Source organism: Arvicanthis niloticus, chromosome 1, assembly GCF_011762505.2.
Source record: "Arvicanthis niloticus isolate mArvNil1 chromosome 1, mArvNil1.pat.X, whole genome shotgun sequence".
Taxonomy (NCBI): Eukaryota; Metazoa; Chordata; class Mammalia; order Rodentia; family Muridae; genus Arvicanthis; species Arvicanthis niloticus.
In genome coordinates this window covers 18,152,761-18,171,062 of record NC_047658.1, presented here as the reverse complement: position 1 = coordinate 18,171,062, position 18,302 = coordinate 18,152,761, and the positions used below count along the sequence as shown (strand labels likewise).

Genomic DNA, 18,302 nt, shown 5'->3' with positions numbered 1-18,302 from the left:
CTAATACAGCCGGGTTGCAGTTCCACTCTGTGCCAGCAGGTGGTGACAGAGTCCCATTAGCTCCTTTCCAAACACACAGGTGGCTGATGCTGGCAATGTTGGTCCTTCAGGCAGGTGAGTCCTAAGAAGCCTCTGTCTAGCAGCTGCTAGTCTTCAGTGTGCTGCAGGTGTTGTACAGGTGTTTTCATCTGGAAAACTGACGTCAGCCAGGTCTTCTATTGCTGATGCCTGGAGAAGGTGGAGCGCCTGACAGGGAACAAACAGGGCAGCCTCATCAGCCTTCATTAATCTCACGAGAGTCCAGAGCTCATCACTGGCCAACCTAGGATTACGTGTCGTTCTGGCTCTGCCACTTACCCACTGTGTCTGGAGGCAGCTCTCTTCCGTCTCTCAAACTTGATCCTTTGCTTCCTGCTTCCTGCTTCCAGGCCTGTATCTTTCAATTCCTCCAGCCAGTGTCCAGGACAAACAGAAAAAAAAAAGTGTCACAAAGCCCCAGACACACCTGGACTCAGACCTAGTAGCCATGCTTCAGGTGATTAGCCTCCTGTCATGAGTTTGTGGCCACTGGTGACCCACCTCCCTCCCAGGGCCTGAGGACCCCACAGCACCAGGGCAGAGGGCTGGGGCAAGAAGGAGAGGAGCCAGCTTAGAGGTCTTGGTGTTGAGAACTGGGGAAGAAGGAGGGTGCAGAAGAGAAAGGAAATAAAGAGGAAGTTGAGAAGAGGAAGGAGTGAAGTCAAAGGTCAGGACTGAAGAGAGACAGGAAGAGAGAAATAAATGGGAGATAAGTTTGTTGGCAAAGTGTTTGTTATGCAAGCAGGAAGATCCACATTTGAGTCCCAGTACCTACAGCCTGCATAGTGGCAGGTGCCTGTAAGTAACTCTGGTCCTGGGATTCCCAGGCTTCCTGGTTGACCAGACTCACCAAATCAGCAGGTTGCAAGTTCCATGAGAGACCTTGTCTCAAAAATTAAGGTGGAAAACAACAGAGAGGACACCAGATGTTGATGCCTTAGATCCACACACAGCCTCACAGGTGAGCACACCATATGCACATATGCACATACAAACTAAACAAGTTTTAAATGGGTAACACCTAGGGTTGACCTCTGTCCTACACCACACACACACCAGGAGAGGATAGGGAGGCAGTGCACGGAAGAGAGACAGGAAGACCAGAAGTACCACGGGAGTGTGAGGGACACCCAGAAAGGGAGTTAGCAGGAAGCGGGGTGTGTGTGTGATCAGCACCACTGATGAGAATAGATATGAGGGGAGGAGAGACTGAATAGCAGAGACAAGAAAGAGAGTTCGAATGGTCTGGGAAGATAAACAGAGATGCTAAGGAAGACAGGCAGCTTTTGCATTTCAGTGAGGAGAGAAACATTAGGGGAAGGGGTGATGTTACAGTGCTGGTGGGAGAGCCTGGGCTGCAAAGAAAATGGAGGAAGAAAGGGAATAACAATGGGAAACAAAACAGCAACAACAAAAGGATTCCAGAAAGAACAGTGAGGGCATGAGGGCAAGGACAGGAAAGAACAGGACAGAGAGCCTGGAAAGGGGGGATGGGCAACCTAGGGAGGAGAGGGAGGTAGGGATAGAGAAAAGAGCAAGGAAGACAGGGCAGGTAGAGGAGGTGACAGGGAGCAAAGTGGACTGAGCACTCTTGATCATATTCCTTATGTCCCCAGGTTAGGACCCAGAGACAGACAAGTCTGGACTGTGGGGAGGGATCCAGGAGGACATCAAGCCCTTGGTATCCTGCCCCATATTCTCTGAGAGTAGGACTGAGCTAGCAGATGAGAGGGAAGAGTCCAGGGTGAGGGGAGAGACTGGAAGTAGGTGAGGAGGAAAGATAGGGGGTAGGGCAGGATAGAGCCAGGAAACGGGAATATCAGTTATGATGGAGAATGAGCAGGGTACTTGGCATATACCTTTAATCTTAGCACTCAGGAGGCAGACAGGAAGGACTGAATTTCAGGCCAACTTTGTTTACAGAGTAAGTTCAAGGACAGCCAGGGCTACACAGAGAAACCCTCTCAAAGAATCAGAAGGAAGAGGAGGGGAAGGAGAGGAAAGATGGAGAAATTAGAGTATGTGTGAAATACATTAAAAGGGGGAAGGGTAAAGAAAAGTGTTAGCCATAGAAAGAGGGGGTGAGGAGGGGCAGGAGTTGAAGGAAAAGAAAGGAGGAAAACATGGGCAGAGAGGGACGCAGGACTGGGAGGTGATGGAAGAGAAGGTCCTAGAGTAGAATGAGTTGGGAGGAGAAAGGACAAAGGTGGAAGAGGAGAAGATGATGGGAAGGGAGAAACGAAGACAAGAGGCACAAGGAGAGGAACAGGACAGAAGAGTTGTAAACAGAAGCAAGGAAGAAAATGGAGGGGAAAGAGGAGGTAGGGGAGACAAGAGAAAGAGAGATGATAAGGGGAAGAAAAGATGTAGGAGATGGAGGAATCAGAAGGAATGAAGGAGAAGGAAAGAGGAAAAGGATAAAGGAGGGGAAGAGAGGGGCAGAGGAGATAGGAGGGAACGGAGGAAGTGGGTATAGATGAGGTTAAGGAGTAGCCAGTGGGGTAAAGGAGGTTGAAGAGGGCAAATGAAAAGGAGGAATAGATGAGATAAAGGAGAGAAAGGAAGAGAAGAGGGAGACAGGAATGGAGAAATCAGGAGCTGGAGGAGAGGAAGCAGAGGAGAGAAGAATGAAGGAAGAGGGGGTAAAAGGAGGGAAAAGTTAGGAAGAGAGTCATTGGAGGGAAAAGGGGGAAAGTTGAGATAAATGAGAGGAAAAAGAAAGGGATAGGAAAAATAAAGGAAGAGAAGCAGAGGGAATAGAGGGACTAGAGGAGAAGAAGGGGTCATAAAGGTGATGGAGAAGGCGAAAGGAAAGAGGATACAGGAGATGGAGAAGGGGGATGGAGGGGAGGGGGGAGGGGATAGAACAGTTAAAGGAGGGAAGGCAGAAGAGGAGGGGATAGAGGAGATGGAGTAGAAATAATTAGGAGAAACAAACAGGAACAATAGGAGATGCCAGAGAGAAGGAAGAACAGCAGGAGATATTGGATGAGACACTGTAGAAGAAACCAAAGGATGAGGGAAGACAGGAGGAGGTAGAGAGGGAAAGAGAAAATAGAGAATGTGTGGAAGATCACAGGGATGTATGTGAAGGAATAGAAGGAAAAGATAGGGTAGAAGAGGGGGATGAAGAGAAAAGGGGATGAAGATGGGTAGTCAAAAGGAGAAGCAGGGAGGAGGATTGAGGAACAAAGAAGTGTTGAATTGATGGAGAAGAGAAAGGGGGAGAATAAAGGATTGGTAGGAAGGCAGGAGAGGATTGATAGAAGAAGAAAAAGGGAAGGAAAATACTAAAAGATGGTACTGGGGTTATACAAGAGTAAAGATAAAGGGGAAACTTGAGAGGTGAATGGGCAAGAGGAAGTGAGAGCACAGGAAAATACAAAGTGGGAGAGGGGAGGAGGAAGAGGGGGTGGAGGACAGGACTAAGGAAAAGAAGGAAGGAAATGAGAGAATTGGCAGGAAGAAGAAAGTGATGGATGGAGAAGGAAGGGCAAGAGAAACAGGATGGGAGAACTGTAGCTGCAGAAAAAGATGAGGTCAAGAAGGAAGAGTGGAGAGGAGAGAGGATGAGGAAGTGGAGGAAGAGGGTACAGAGAAAGGAAGACAAATAGAGGAGCTAGAAAGGATATGGGCTGAAGAGAAAATATGTGGAAGTGGAGAGGACAAGAAGGATGAGGAAGGGAGGCAGACATGACAAGAAGTTGGAGAAATATTAATGGAGATTAAAGGAAGATGGGAGAAGAGCGGGAGAGAGGAGATGCGGGAAAAGGGTGAGATTAAGAGAAGGTGGAGGGGATAAGACACCAGAGAAGTAGGAGAGGGAAGGATGAAAGATCACAGGAAGAAGACAAGAAGGAGGAGTAAATTGCAAGATGGTGAGGAATAAAAAGAGGAAACAAAAGGCAGAGGAAGGAAAGGAAGAGTATCAAGAAGGAATGAGAGGATGGGGAGGAGAAAGAAAAAAGAGAGCAACAAAGGAGAGAAGGACCATGGGAGGAGAATGTGGAAAAGGAGACGGCAAAGGAAAGACAAGAGAATGAAAAGAAGGAAGAGGAAGAATGTAAGGAAAAAGGGATCAGTACATGAAGGAGGAAGTGGGAGGACGGTGGAAGAGGTCGACAGGGAGAAGATGGAGGAAAAGAAGACTAGGAGGAGGGAGGATGAACAATGAGGAGGTAGAGAAAAATTCACAGAACAAGAAGATTAGGGGTGGAAAAGATGGAGAAGGAAGAAGCAGGAGGAAGAGGGGAAGCAGGAGGAGAAGGAAGTGGAGACTGATCTGGAGGATGGGAGGAAAGAGTGCAGACAGTGGGGGATTAATAAGGGGAAATAGGACATAAGAGGGGCAGGAGAAGTGGGAAGAGGAGATATGGGTGGAACGAGGACTATGAATAAGAAGATGGAGAAGGGAAGGGTAGAAATGAAAAGTACAAGGAAGAGATCACAGGAAAAACCAAAAACAAAAGGAGGTGGTTGAAGAGGGGGAGGAGGAGGAGGAGGAGGGGGAGGAGGAGGAGGAGAAAGTAAATGAAAAGGTAGAAGGAGAGGGGAAAGAGGAAGCAAAGAAGAAAAGTAGGAAGGAGAATACGATGTGGTAAAAGGGGTAAATAGAGGAGCAAGGAGAGAAAGGCAAAATGGAAGCAGAGATGAAGGAGGAAAAAGATGGAGGAAGATGTGGAGGAGATGAATGATGAGTGAGAAGGGGGAATAGGTGTACACATAGGAGGATGGGAAGGAGAAAGAGGAGTTGAAAACAGAGGAGGAGATGGAAGCGAAAATGAGAGGAAAAGAAACAGGAAGTAGAAGATAGATGAAGGAGGAGGATATGGCAGGAAGAAATAGAGAATGGGGAAGATATGGAGGAGATGAACAGAGGAGACACAAGAGGAAGCTATGGAGGAATAGGATATAAAGGAGAGGAAACAAAGGAGGAAGAGATGGAAGAGGAAGAGTGGCAGGAAAAATAGAAGGTGGGGAGAAAAGTAAGAGTTGAGGGTGAAGAGAATGACAAGATAGAGGAGAAGAGCAGCAGGAGGAGACAACAAGAGTAGGAAAAAGATGAGATAAAGGAGGAAAAGAGAATGGAGAAGGAGAAGATAAAGAAGATGGAAGAGGAAGAGATGAGGCAAGGGAAAGGTGGAAGAGATGAGTGAGGTGAAGATAAGGAAAGGGCAGGGGCTGAGATAGAGGGGTGGGATATGAAAGAGAGGAGGCAGGAAAGGAAGGCAGAAGAGGAGGGGATGGAAGAGAAGCAGGGTAGGGAAGATACAAAGGAGGGAGAATAGAGAGCTGACATGAATAAATGGGGGTAAGACAGAGTAGAAGATGAATAGAGTGAAGAGATGCAGGCAGATGTGTGAAGAGATGAAGAAAGTGATGAAGGAGATGTGTTGGAGGAACAGGGCAATGAGATGAAAGAGGAAAAGATGGAGGAGACTGGGGAGGAGATAATGAGAAGAAAGAAGACATAGAGGAGAATACTGAAAAGATGGAGATGAGAACATAAAGGGAGATGGAGAAGTACAGGAGTGAGAAGATTGTGAAGTTAGAGAAGAGCAGAGGGCTGGAGGAGGAGATGGACGAAGAAGAGTTAGAGGAGAAAGGTGAATGAGGAAAAGGAGATGGAAGAGAGGAAGGAGACAGAAGATGGAGATGAAGGAGCAGTAGGGATGAAGGTAAAAGAATGTGGAAGAGGAAGAAGTACAGAAAAGATAGAGGAAACAGGAAGAGATAGAATGGAGTGGAGAAGGAGGACGGGATGGAGATAGGGGAAGAACAAGAGATATGAGTAGGAGAAGATGGAAGAGGAGCTGGAGAAAGAGAAGATAGAACAGGAGGTGAGAGGAGGGGGCAATGGAGGAGGAAGAGGAAGAAGAAATAGGGAGGAAGAGATCTAGGACAAAGTTGAGAAAGATGGCAGAGGAAATGATGGAGAAGAAAAAGAGGTAAAGGAGGAAAGATTGAAAGAAAGAGAAAGAGATGGAGGAGGAAAAAAGTAGATGTCAAAGACAGGAGATAGAAAGGAGGAGATGAAATATAGGTAGGAGGTTGAGGAGGGGGAAGTAGATAGGAAGAGGAAATGTAGGAGAAGGAAGAACAAGATAGAGGAGGAAGGTACAAAGGATGAGGAAGAGATAAAATAGGACAGTGATGAGGAGAAAATGGGGGAGAAAAAGAGAAGGAAGATAGAGGATGAAAGAGAACAAGGAAGACAATAGAAGGAGGAGAGGATAAAGGTGGTAAAAGAGAAAATGGAGGAAGAGATGACGGAGGGAATAGACAGGTAGAAACAAGGAGGAAGAGAGGATGGAGAAAGATGAGGTAAAAAAGAAGAAGAGATGAAGAGGGAAGAGATGGAGAGGAAGGAGGAAACAGAGATGGAAAAGAATGGAGAAGAATGAGGGGGCAAGGAGGATGAGATGAGGGAGATACAAGAGGAACAAGAGAGCGAAAGAGAAGGAAGAGGAGAATGAGAGCAGGAGGAAAAGGAAAGAAAGGGGAATGAAGAGGAGGAGGTAGAACAGGAAAGGAGATGGAGCAGGAGGAGAAGGAGGAGAAAGAAAGGAAGAGATAGGAGAGAGGAGGAAGAAGAGATGAAAGAGGAGAAGAAAAAGATGAAGGCAGAAGAGGAAGAAAAAAGTGATGGAGGAAGAAAGAAAGAAGAGATGAAAGAAGAGAACAAAGAGAATGAGGAAATAGAAGGAAAGAGAGAGAACATGAGTAGGGGATGGAAGAAGAGAAGAAAGGCGGAAGAGAAGGAGAAAGATGAAAGAATGAGGAGGAGGTAAAAGGAGAGAAAGATGGACAGGACAGAGAGAGAAGGGAGGAGACAATTAGGAGGAAAAGATGACATAGAGGAAATGAGAAAAAATAGGAAACGACACAAGAGAAAGAAGAAAGGGAGGGAGTGGAAGAGGAAGAAATGGAGGAGGAGAAGAAAATAGAGGAGTAGGAACAGAAGGAAGAATATAAGGTGCAAGAGAAGTAAGCAGCAAGAAGGGAGAGAAGATGGGGAAAGAGAAAGTATGAATCAGGAGGAGATAATAGAGGAGAAAGAGGAAAAATGAAGAGGATTAGAAGAAAGAAGGAAAAGGGGACTATGAAGGAGGAAAGGAGAAAAAAGAAGATGGAGGAATAAGAGGAAGTGAAGAAAGAAGATGGAAAGATGGAGAAAGAAATATGGAGGAAAGGCAATGAAAAGGAAGTTGGAGGAAGAGGAGAGTCAGGATTTATGGAAGGATTCGATGAAGAGGAGGAAGGACGAGGATGCATAGGAGATGAGGAAGATGTGTTGGAGGAAGAGGAGGAGGAAACGGGAGGCAGAGGAGAAGAGATGGATATGAGTACGGGAGAGACAGAGGCTGAGGAGAAAGGAAGCGGCAGATGAGCAGGTGCTGACGGAGGAGAGATGGTTAAGAAAACAGTGGAAGAGAAGGAGAAGGAAAAAGGAGAAGTAGGAAGAGGAGGAGAAAGTGAAGGAGCAGAAAGAATATAGGGGATGGAGAGAATGAAGAAATGAAGGTGGAGGAAAGGAGATTCAGGAAGAGAAAATGGAGGAGGAGAAGGAGGGGCAGAAGAGCATGGAGAAAGAGGAGGCAGGGGAAGAGGAGGACAAGGGAAAGGAGGAAGAGATGAAGGGAGAAGGAGGAAATGAAAGGAGAAAGGGAGGCAGACAAGATGGAGGAGGAGGAGGAAGGAAGGAGATGGAAAGTACAGGGAGGAAGTGGAGAGGAAGAAGAGAAAGATGGAGAAGAAGAGAGGAAGTTAGAGGAAGAAAAGGAAGAGAAAGGGAGAGGAGGAAGAAGTGGAGGATGAGGAGAGGAAGTGAAGGAGGAGGGGAGGAGGAACATGGCAGGCCTGCAGGGAGGCTGCAGTGTCTGAGTCTGTGATGGCAGGAGTACCCACACATCAGGCACTGTGCTGAATTCGAGGAGCTTCGTGTAGCCATATTGTATGGGCAGAGATGGGAAGAGGTCAAAGGAAGATGGTGTGTGACGGAGAGTGATGGAGGCACAGAGTGAGAATCATGGGAGGGGTAAAGGGAGGGGACAAAGAGGATAATAGGTGACCCAGGCTAGCTGTGTGTGTGTGTTTCCATCAGCCTGTTTCTGCATCAGTTCCTGGAGGTGAGTGCTGGTCCCTGCTTAGCCCTGAAGCCTATTGGCCCATCCTTACCCTAGCTGTGCTCCCAAAGGGCACTTCACCCCTTTGCCTGAAATAGTTGCGCTTCCTCTGCAGAGGAGGAGCTAAAGAGCCAAGAGAGGCATAGGTGTGGATTGCTTGGCACACAGTCAGTGCTCAATCAGTACCCCTTCCCTTTCCTGGGGGGAGAGCCAGTAGGAAGCAAAGGACAGAAGGGGAAGAGAAGGAAGTGTTTATAAAAAGCTTAGCACACAGCTGGTGCCCAATGTATGCCCATATATTCCCCAGGCAGAGAGAAGCAGGAAGCAGAGGCTGGCACAGACCATTATCAGTGAAGAATGGAGGGCAAGAGAGAGAATGCATACCAGAACTGTGTTCAATAAATGCGTTCTTTGTCTTGGAAGAGAGTGGAGAAAACAGTGAGAGGGGGAAGGGAAGGGGAAGGGAGGGGGAGGGGAGGGGAAAGGGTGTGAAGAGGTAAAGAAGTGAGTGGAGTGCCTGGTATACAGTAGGGGCTTGAGGTGTGTTCATTCCTTCTCCCAGGAGGGCAGAAAGGGGAGGAGACAAGAGATGACGATGGGACAGGTGGGAGCAGGTGCAAGAGGGAAAGGAGTGGAGGACCCCCCCCCCCCCCGAACACAGCAGATGCTCACAAGATTTCTAGTGGGGAGGGGCCAAGCAAACCAGAAGGGGAGAAAGGACATAGTGGAGGGACAGCAGAGCTAGGACAGGAAGGGCAGTGGCAGCTCACAGAAAGGGTGGCCAAACACTAGGGTGACCAGAATAATGACAGGATCCTGGAGCTCAGGGAGGGACAGGAGGCTGGAGGTAGTAGATGCCCTAGGCCTGGTCCCTAGGGTCACTCCCCTGCCTAGGGCAGATCAGAGAGCCACTGGCCCCTCTGAAGGAGGCGGAGGCAGGAGCCCCCAGCTGTCAGGACAGGAGACAAGGGTACATTGTCCTGGCGCTGGCACAGCCTGGCCCAAGGGGGAGGGGAGCCTGGTCTGCCTGGTGACGGGTGCTGCCTGGCCTCTACATCCCATGGCCTGTTATCCCTCATTTAGGCTGACTTTTCTCCCGGCCTCTCTGGTCTCGAGTCCCTGGTTTCCATCCCTCTGTCCTGTTGTGTGGGGCAGGAGGGGATGCCCCTGCTGCCAGGACTGAGTCCCTCAACCAGGATTGGGGCTGGGCTGGGTGGGGGCAGAGGGGGAAGGAAAGACGGAGGCAGAGAAGAGGGAGCCAGGACAGAACCAGCTTTATTCAGGAGGAAACACAGGACTCAGGCCGCAGCAGAGAGGGAGTCAGAGAGGGAGGAAGAGACCCGAAAATGGGAGATGGGGAGGAAGGGGTAGGGAACAAGCAGGCAGAGATAGGGAGAATCAAAGAGAGTCAGAGGAAGGCAGGACCAGAGAGAGACAGATACAGAAAGAGAAATGAAGAGAGGAGAATCAGGTCAAGAGACAGACACATGGAAGGAACATCAGAGACAGGAAAAATTAGGCTGAGAGAGGGAGATGGAGAAAGGCAGAGAGATGAAGGAGGATAGAAAATCTGCAGGAAAGATGGTGAGACACAGAGGCAGAGAGAGAGAAAGATAGAGACAGGGGAAATCAGGTTAGATAGATAGATAGATAGATACAGAGACACACAGAAGAGAGAGACACACAGTGAGAGGGGGGGGGGCAGAGAGAGGCACAGAAGGAGAGAATGGAGGGTGTGGAAGGCAGGAGCCCTGCCAGGAGAGGCAGAGAAGCAGACAGGTGGAGAGACACCGGGCACCTTGTGGGCCCCAGCGCAGCAGGACCCTCTCACCTGGCCTTGGTGTCTGCGCCCCCAACTCTAGCCAAAGCCCTGCAATTTAAGGGGCTCTGTAGGGGCGGGCCCTGTCCCTATCCACACCTTATCTGGCCAGACCCTGGCCTTGCAGCTAAATCGAGCCTCAGCTGTCAGCACCCGCAATAACAGCTGCATCGGCAGCCGTGCCACACCCTCCCCTCTCATGGCCTGTGCCCCAGGCCCCTGGGGGCCAGCATGGAGACCCATACCCACAGCAGGGACGCCTCATGAGCCCCTAGCTTCAGGACAGGCCTTATCAGGCATGTTAGGACCAAGGGTGCTCTCAGAAGTGGTATCAGTGAGGGTACAACGTCTGCACTGAGGGCATTGAATCAGTGTGACGGCCCGCACCCGTCCCTCCACAGCTCATTTAGGACCTTATTTGGTCACAGTGGAGGGTGCACCTGGGCTGTCACAGGCTGCACCACTCAGGCCAAGAATAGACACAGTCAGGGAGTCCTGGCAGCTGTCCTCTACCCAGGACTAGACAGGCGACAGGTGGGGCAGGGGTGAGGGGTGAACAGGGAGGAGGGCGATAGAGGCATGGAGAAGGTAAGAGGCCCACCCAGAGATCCAGCCATGGAACGAGATGGGGAAGTGGCGTGTGGTGGAATACACCTGTAATCCCAGCACATGGGTGGCTGAGGCCGGAGGATCATGGCAAGTTTGAGATTAGCCTGGGCTATACAGAGAGATTGTGTCTTAAAAGTGGGTGGAGGGTACACACACAGGGGAGTGGTGGAGAATGAAAGGGTTAACTCTGACACATGTGGAGACAGACAGAAAGACAGGAGACCCTGGGAGGAACTAGGAGGCTGTAGAAGGCTGAGGCCAGGAGGAGAGCAAAGGTCCTGGATGTTCTGAGCCCTGTATGTGTCCTTCACATGATGGCAACATCTTGAACCCCTCCCTTTTACTAGCGTGGTGTCAGGGTGTGGCCTGCGTCCCCAGATGAATTAATTACTAGGATAGATCCCGGGCAAGGTGGGGTGTCATGGCCCAAGCAGGGCCCCTCCTCTCCCACAATCCCTGAATGGGCATCCCAGGTCCCTGTTGCCCAAGCCTGTCCCCTCAGCTGAGGACAATCTCCCAGTGTCTCCTACAGGCCCTGCAGCTCAGGGTCAGATCCTGGCCATCTCCTTCCCATCTCTGACTCTGGTGCTGTCACCTCCAGGGTGCTCTTATCTGGGCCCTCCTCCTGGCTCCAGCCCTTTTCCACTCTGCCCCATATAGACCTGTCTGTCAACACATCCCCAAATAACTGGTGATGACAGAAGGGCCAGAGCACTCTGGGCACATCAGTGACTTCTGAGTTTGGGGCCCTCAAGTTTAGCAGCCACTTTAGCATGTTTGTCTTGGGTGACTGACAGAGGTACCCCTCCCTGCTCCAGTTGTAGGTTTGGTCCCTTAGGAGAATATCCCTCTAAACACCCTATAATCTGTCCCTCACCTGCTTCAAGGCTAAGCCCAACTGGCTGTCCTCAGGGGGCCCAGCACACCCTAAGAAAATGACAGCCACCATGCCAGCCTCCTGAGGTTGCTGTGAGGAGTGACCAAGCCACTGTCACAGTGAGATACCGCATGCTCTGTGGGGGTCAGAAATCCTGAATGGGCTCCCCTGGGCTGGCCTTCTCTTGCTTTTAAGGACCCCGTGACTTCACCCAGCCACCCACCACATCCAGGAGCATTGTTCCCGAGGAAGCCGATTGCAGCCAGTCCTATCTGCTGCCCAGCTCCCCCTGCACATGGGAAGTCAAGGGGCATGATCACAGGCTGCTGGACCCATGGTGATCTTTAGGGACTACTGTCCTGCTTGCCTTCTCACTGATGGGCTAAACCTTAGCGTGGAGTGATTGCAGCTCCAGGTTATATTATTCTGATTTTGAGAGGCAACATTTTTTTGGTTTCTGTCTCCTTATGGGTACTGGCCTGTGACTGAGAGCATCCCCAGGAGCTGAGCCCAGGCACAGATAACAAAAGAACAGATTTATTGAGGCAGCAGTGGCCGGGGGAGTGGGGATCCTAGGGCAGGGTGCAGGCCTCCTGAGGCCCAGAGTTGCAGGCCCTTTCCAGGCACTGGACACTTAGGACTGTGGCAGCAGGCAGCCGTTCACAGGCAGTAGATCAGCTTGTGTGCAGCCAGCAGCCAGCCTCCTCCACCTCCTTTGTCACCACCAATAGCACCTCGCACAGGCCTTGGGCCAAGGCAGCTGCCAGGAAGGCCCTGAGGGGGAGAGTGGTAAGACAGGTCTCAGCAGTCCAGGCCAGTCCATCTCCTTGCAGGGCAGTTCCAGTGTTGGCCCCAGCCTCTCACTTTCTTCACCACTCACCTGACTCCATCCTCGTCTCCCAGGGCTTCAGGTGCCCGTAGCTTTGAGTCCAGATTATAGTAGACGCCATCCACCTGGCGCAGGGCCACCCAGTGTCGGCGGCGCAGTGGCAGGGACAGCAGCCCCAGTGACACAGGAGAGGGTAGGTTCAAGATCAGGCCTAGTACCTGGGGCAGGGCCAGCTGGGACAGGGGTCTGGGGATGGGAGGGATATTAGCATGAGGCCCCAGAGTCACTGAGGTCTGGGCTGTGGGCCACAGAAGCACTTGGATCTTGCTTCCTTCCCCAGAATGAGTGTCTATTCGTCCACTGACCCATTACCCTCTACCTGTCAACTCCAGCTTTGGTTTGTTTAGGCAGGGTCTCGGGTATCCCGGATGTGTGCCTCTACAGCAGTTTAAGAGTGCTGGGGATGGAATCCTGACCTCATATACACTGGGTAAGCCTTCTGCCAATGGATCCCCAGCTCCTCAACTTTTTGTTGTTGGCCCTTTTGAGCCAGGGTCTCCATATGCAGTTCAGGCTGACTTCCAACTCAGTCCTGCCTCAGGCCAACAGGATGGCTCCCCTGCTCTTGACCTAACTTCCATCTTTTCCACCTTAATCACGAGCTGCTCATTTGGATACCCTTGTGACTGGTACCAAGTGTGTAAGTTCAACCCATCATTCAGTCAGACCCCAGTTGCCATAGCCACCCTAGCAAAAACCTCCTCTATCTACCTTCAAGCCACCCTCTGCATCATCCCACACCCCCAGAGCCAGTGCAGCCCATAGGCTAGGCCCTACCTCCTCCTGTCCCACCATACAGCGGCCAGGCCCAGGCCCTGCAGGGCAGCCATGATCACGTTGACATCATAGTTGCCGGTGCCCAAGAGGCTGCGATGGGGGTTCAGCCGGGAATCTGGGGCTAGCCTGGGGGTGAGGGGGGGCAGAGCCAAGGTTTGCAATCCTGGAAAGGCCTCCACCTTCCTACACAATAGAAGAGGCCCAGAGCCTGGCCTTTGACAGTCTCTCTTCAACCCCCACACAGCTTATCAGGCCTCATGTCCTGTTCTCCCTCCACCCCCAGCCCTGCACTCATGGACTGGCTCAGGCCTTTATCTTTCCCACTCAGAAACCCTTCCCAGTCTCTTGTCTCTCCCCTAGCCCACCTCCAACCTCTAGGAGCCCTGAGCTGCCCTACCCCCTTCCTACTTCCACCTCTCCCATGACTCCCAAGTGCCCTGGACAAAGTCCCTACCCCTCCATCCTTCCCACTCATCACAGTCTCTCTCCAGACCAGCCTCAGATGTCATTTCTTCTGGGAGAGGAGCCTTCAGATCTGAGACTGTGCTCAGAGTCCCTGGGTGACATACTCATGCCACCATAGTTGAACACAGAGTGCCCCTTTCTTTAGGTAATACCCTGCCCTGTGCTGCCCAGAGCCCTCCTAGTGCCCCAGCATCCCAGGACAGACTCCCACCTCTCCCAGTGGCAAGCAGGCCCTGCATACCAGCTTGTAGCAGCCACCCATCCCCAGCTGTCCCTTGTGCGCAAGCCTTCCCTCTAGCTCTCCACAGCTCTGTGGCCCTGCTCCTCTGTAGGACTGGTCTCTTGGTGAGCAGTGTCTGCAGCTCTCCCAGCCTTCTCCCCCTTATTTCATCCACCTCAGTTCTAGCTCTTCAGCATGTCCCTGGAGAAAGAGCTGGTGGCAGGAGAGATGAGTGTCTTCTAAAGTATATCTGAAGTTTGCAGATAAGGGCTGCCTCTGGATGTGGGCATGGACTACAGGCTGGGGTGTCTGTGTGCCCACAGAAGGACCCTGCAGCTCAGAGGTGGGAATGTGGAGAAAGGTTCTTAAAGAAAGTGATGGTTGAAATTGTGAGGCGCACCCAAGTGACCAAGAAGAAAAATAAAATGCCTAGTGTAACACGGGAACAGCCTGTTCAGGGCCTAGGAGAGCAGTAAGGATGAAGCTGCAGAAGGGTAGGCAAGGGCCAGAGCACCCAAGGCCTCGGAGTTCAGCCTGAAGGACCTGGGTGATTCCCTAACAGCACTGGGGAACCAATGAGGGATAGAAGCAGAGGAGGGGGCAGGCGGCTCTGGGACTGTGTATAAGGCGGACAGGAGGAGAGAAACAGACAGCTGGGAGGTTGTGACAGAAGCTCAGATAAAGAGGTTGAGGCCAAAGCTGGGGCTGAGGCTGTGAGAAGCAGCAGGTGGGAGAGCAGGTGGGAGAGCAGGCAACAGCTCCTGGATCTGAGCCCTGGCTCCGCTAGGGTCTCAGGCAGGCTCCCGTGCCTCTCTGAGCCCTGCTCTTCCAGGGCCAGGACCAATGGCAGTCACCTCTTGCAGATTTCGTCGGCAGCCTCCTGGCTAAAGAGCTGCTCTTGGAGGACGTTGTTGAGAGCGTGGACCGCACACAGCTCTAGCCGCTGTCGCTCGTGATACACTGAGGGTGGACTCGGCCTCGCTTCCGGCGCCTGAGACATGCCCTCCTCAGCTCCTGCTGGGGGGTGGGACAAGGAGGTGTTAGGCACCTAGGATCTTGGTCATCTGGTTCTTTAGATTCCTGTGTCCCTGGGCAATGGCCATTGAGATGGGCACTAGGGCTAGCTTAGGAGGCTGCGAGGTCCCTGACCCTGCTGTTTCCTAGGCTGTCTCTAGAGCACAGAAACACCTTTAGAGTCCTGGGGGTGGGGGTGTAAAGGCTCTTATCTGCTCACCTGACAATAGAGACCCACCCCCCACTACATGTCTCCAAGCAAAAGGGTCCGGATCATCATTACCTACAACGGACTATCGCCCCTTCTGTCCCTAGGAAACAATACCTTTTTGGTTCCCAAGCAACAGAACAACCCCACCCGCTTGGTAACCCGGTCCGTTTTCTGATCACCTAGCAGTGGAGGACTCCTCCTTTCCCGTCTCTGGGTAACAGGGTCTCTTCTGGTCGCCTAGCAACGAAAGACTTCCCCTCGTCAATAACCAGGGTTCTCTCCTCCCTCTACCTGGCAACAAGGCCCTCTCCCAGTTACTAAGCAACAGGACCCCCCCCTTCCTGTCACCTGGCAACCAGGCACGCTCCCACCCGCCTTTGCTTGTCGCCCGCCTGGCCCTCACCCCGCTGGCCTTTCCGTTCCCTGAGACCGGTCGCTTTCGCATTCCCTAGGCAGCAACCGGGTGGTACCACGCTGACTGAGCAGGCGGAACGGACTACAGCTCCCGGCGACTTGTGCGCGCCGGACTGCGATTCCCGAAGGCCTTCGTAGGGCGTCTAAATAGGACGCGCAGTCCGGAAGTCCGCCGGCGCTGCTCTGCCGCGTGAGACTACAACTTCCACCGGACAACGCAGCCAGTTCTCGTTCTCTCCCAGGGCTCACTGCTGCCTAGAGGTTTCTGGGAGATGTAGTAACTAGTGATCTCGCGATAGCTTTCAGGGGTCTGATTTGTGTATGAGTGTACACACTGCTTCCGTGGCGTCATACTTGGTGTGTAGCTGAGGCGTGACGACATAGAGGTGGGGACAAGGAACCAAAGAGGCCAAAGAGAACAGCGGGCAGAACTCTGATGTTTACTGGGACCCATAATAGTCAAGGTGACAGCAAGGGTAGTAGGGGCGGAGACTCAGCAGAGGTGAATCCCAGGTCTGGAGGGAAGCTGACAGCAGCCTGTGGGTAGAATGAAAATCCAGGATGACAACACAGACATATGCAGGTGGCCATGGTGAACGTGGGTTTTGAAAATGGTAATGTGGTACAACCCAAAGAGGATACTCAGAAAGAGATGTGGCTTGTGGATGAAGAGACCTAGAGGGGGGACCCAGATGCTGAGAGAAAGCAGAACGGGGAAAGAGAGGCTCATAAAGTCTGGGAGTGAGAACTAAGGATGGGAAAAGACAGAAAACTAGGGTGGGGCACCCAACATTTGTGCTCTGCAGAAAACAAACGCCAAGGGACAGGTGGAGGGGCCTGGCCGCACCCAGTAGGCTGTGCCAAAAGGCTGTAACTGTAGCAGAGCCGGTGACAGCTCCAGGCTGGGCTGGGTTCTCTCTGTGGGTGTGCACGGCGAAGCTGTGGCCTGTGGGCCCTGGGGGGCCTGTCAGCTCCACATCCACCACGTGCATGTCGGTGAGTCTGCAGCCAGCAGAGAAGGCAGTCAGTTCATCCGGAGTGTACACAGCTGTGTCACCTACTCCCTTTGCTCACCTAAGATCAGCCACAAGCACCCCAATGACACGATCAAAGCCTAGACTGGGGGCAGCCAGAGCAGCGGCTGCCATGGTGTTAGAGTTTCGGGGCGCCAAGGGGCAGAGCCCACGCACAGGGCCCTCATAGAGCACTGTGCGGGGCCCACTACTGTGTGCTGCAGCCAGGGGTCCCTCCAGCCGGAAGCCATCAGGATGTGTGGCCATGGTGACTCGAAGGCTCTGGAAGCAATGGCGGGGGTCAAGAGACTGAGACTTTTACATGTTCCCTCTGATTGCAGCCCCAATGGTTCTCACCTGGAGGCCTCCGGCTGCATCCAATCTGCTGATGTCTTCACTCCCCCACAGGGCCCCTCGGGCGACAAACACCGTGTGGCCCCAGTGGTTTGAAGCCTCCCGGAGCTGCTGTTCTGTGGTCTGGTCAGCCAGAGCTGAGGGGGATCCGACCTTGGGACATGGATGGTAGAGGCAAGGCCAAGACCCAGATCACAGAGGGAGACTTACTGAGGGTTGAGGAGGCTCACCAGAAGGTTTGCATGGCAAAGGATTTGTGCCCCGGATTCATGGATTATTTTTGGATGGGCCACTTCTACCACAAGGTCAGGGTGCCTAGGAAGAGAGACATGGAGGGGGAGGGCCTTGGAGAAGAATCAGGTCTCCTGTCTTCCAGGTCCCTCAGGGTTTGGAGGGATATCACTGCTTACCCTGGCTCTGGAGGGAAGTGGGATGGTGGGTGTGTTCTAGTTTATCTCTATGTGCACCGAGACTCAGAAAGGGTCAAAGGCTTGTCTGACACAGGGAGTCAGGAAGCAGCTTTGGGAAGGCTTCTGTGGGCACTGACCTCTCCTCAAGGGCGGTGAGGTCTCGGAGCTGCAGGGCAGGGGGCACACTCCCTGCCATTCGTCCAGGGTCACGGTTCCACACAAAAACAAGTTCTAGGCCCAGTTCTGACCCCTGAGCCAGAAGGCGGGACACAAGGGACTGTCCTGCAGAGAAGGGAAGGCTAGGGATCCAAGGAAGGGACAGAGAGCCCCCCCCCCCCCCAGGTCAGGGAGATCAAAGGGGGGGGGTAGACAAGGACCCAGAAAGAGACAACAGAACACACAGAAGCCCAAAGAGGGGACACACACACACACACACACACACACACACACACGGAGGCCTAGTGAGTGGGCAGAAGGCAGGCTGGGCTGGCAGGCTGGGGTGAAAGATACGTGGGAGCAGAGATGTTTCTGGAAATTTAGGAACAGGGCCATAGAAGGAGGCCCCAGGGTAGTTTTTACTCACCCAGGCGGCCATAGCCCACCACCCCCACCTTGTGAGGAACTTGAGGGACCATTCTGCCAGCCATGGCCTTTAACACGGTATCCTGCTGTGGGAGATCTGTTGTGCTTGCTGGCCCCAGTAGCAGGCTTGACTGAATGATCTTTGGACTTTGACCCCTGACCCTCTCCACTGAGGGAGGGAGGGAGCAGGATGGAGAGGGTGTCCTCTTGGAGCCCTCTGCCCTCCTGTGCTGGCTGGCATGGTGGCTAGGCCTTGCATGGCCTGTGTACCCACTACCCCACTGCCTCCTGAACAGCCCACATCCTCCTGTTCCTGCGGAGGTAGAAAATTTCCTTTGCAATCCCCCTCCTCAGGCTGGCCAGCAGGTTGTCATGGAGACTGCAGTTTGCTTGGGGTCGGGGAAGAACTGGGGACAGGAACTTAGGTCTTTCACCAGGCCCCTT

At 52.4% G+C, this 18,302-nt stretch overlaps 2 protein-coding genes across 8 annotated transcripts; both read right to left on the bottom strand.

Moving 5' to 3' along the window:
- Positions 1 to 12,030: 12,030 nt before the first annotated feature.
- On the bottom strand, positions 12,031 to 15,850 carry Josd2 (Josephin domain containing 2). Of its 5 annotated transcripts, none has more exons than XM_034483910.2 (6): positions 15,489 to 15,850; positions 15,265 to 15,322; positions 14,715 to 14,877; positions 13,176 to 13,301; positions 12,390 to 12,584; positions 12,031 to 12,283 (listed from the first exon to the last, which is right to left on the bottom strand). In XM_034483910.2, the coding sequence occupies exons 1-6, from the start codon at positions 15,528 to 15,530 to the stop codon at positions 12,184 to 12,186; spliced, it is 684 nt and encodes a 227-aa protein (XP_034339801.1). In that variant the 5' UTR covers positions 15,531 to 15,850; the 3' UTR covers positions 12,031 to 12,183. The 5 variants fall into 5 exon arrangements, with proteins under 5 accessions (XP_034339801.1, XP_034339811.1, XP_034339822.1 ...); XM_034483920.2 differs by having other exon boundaries at positions 14,715 to 14,874; XM_034483931.2 differs by lacking the exon at positions 15,265 to 15,322.
- A 65-nt stretch (positions 15,851 to 15,915) lies between these two features.
- Aspdh (aspartate dehydrogenase domain containing) lies at positions 15,916 to 18,004 on the bottom strand. 3 transcript variants are annotated; one of them, XM_076933213.1, is made up of 7 exons: positions 17,888 to 18,004; positions 17,414 to 17,558; positions 17,097 to 17,181; positions 16,870 to 17,019; positions 16,574 to 16,794; positions 16,347 to 16,501; positions 15,916 to 16,036 (listed from the first exon to the last, which is right to left on the bottom strand). In XM_076933213.1, the coding sequence occupies exons 2-7, from the start codon at positions 17,470 to 17,472 to the stop codon at positions 15,993 to 15,995; spliced, it is 714 nt and encodes a 237-aa protein (XP_076789328.1). In that variant the 5' UTR covers positions 17,473 to 17,558; positions 17,888 to 18,004; the 3' UTR covers positions 15,916 to 15,992. The 3 variants fall into 3 exon arrangements, with proteins under 3 accessions (XP_076789328.1, XP_034374617.1, XP_076789331.1); XM_034518726.2 differs by having other exon boundaries at positions 17,860 to 17,992; XM_076933216.1 differs by lacking the exon at positions 16,574 to 16,794 and having other exon boundaries at positions 17,860 to 17,992.
- Positions 18,005 to 18,302: the final 298 nt, after the last annotated feature.

What these genes read in the sequence shown, in the direction of transcription:
- Josd2 (XM_034483910.2), bottom strand. Translation starts at nt 15,530, where the DNA reads ATGCGAAAGCGACCGGTCTCAGGGAACGGAAAGGCCAGCGGG. An exon ending in GCCGACGAAATCTGCAAGAG is followed by an intron (nt 13,302 to 14,714) that starts GTGACTGCCATT and finishes CCTCACCCCCAG; the next exon opens with GCTAGCCCCAGATTCCCGGC. An exon ending in GGAGACGAGGATGGAGTCAG is followed by an intron (nt 12,284 to 12,389) that starts GTGAGTGGTGAA and finishes TCTCCCCCTCAG; the next exon opens with GGCCTTCCTGGCAGCTGCCT.
- Aspdh (XM_034518726.2), bottom strand. Translation starts at nt 17,923, where the DNA reads ATGGCTGGCAGAATGGTCCCTCAAGTTCCTCACAAGGTGGGGGTGGTG. An exon ending in TTTGCCATGCAAACCTTCTG is followed by an intron (nt 17,020 to 17,096) that starts GTGAGCCTCCTC and finishes CCATGTCCCAAG; the next exon opens with GTCGGATCCCCCTCAGCTCT. An exon ending in CTTTTGGCACAGCCTACTGG is followed by an intron (nt 16,037 to 16,346) that starts GTGCGGCCAGGC and finishes TTCTACCCACAG; the next exon opens with GCTGCTGTCAGCTTCCCTCC.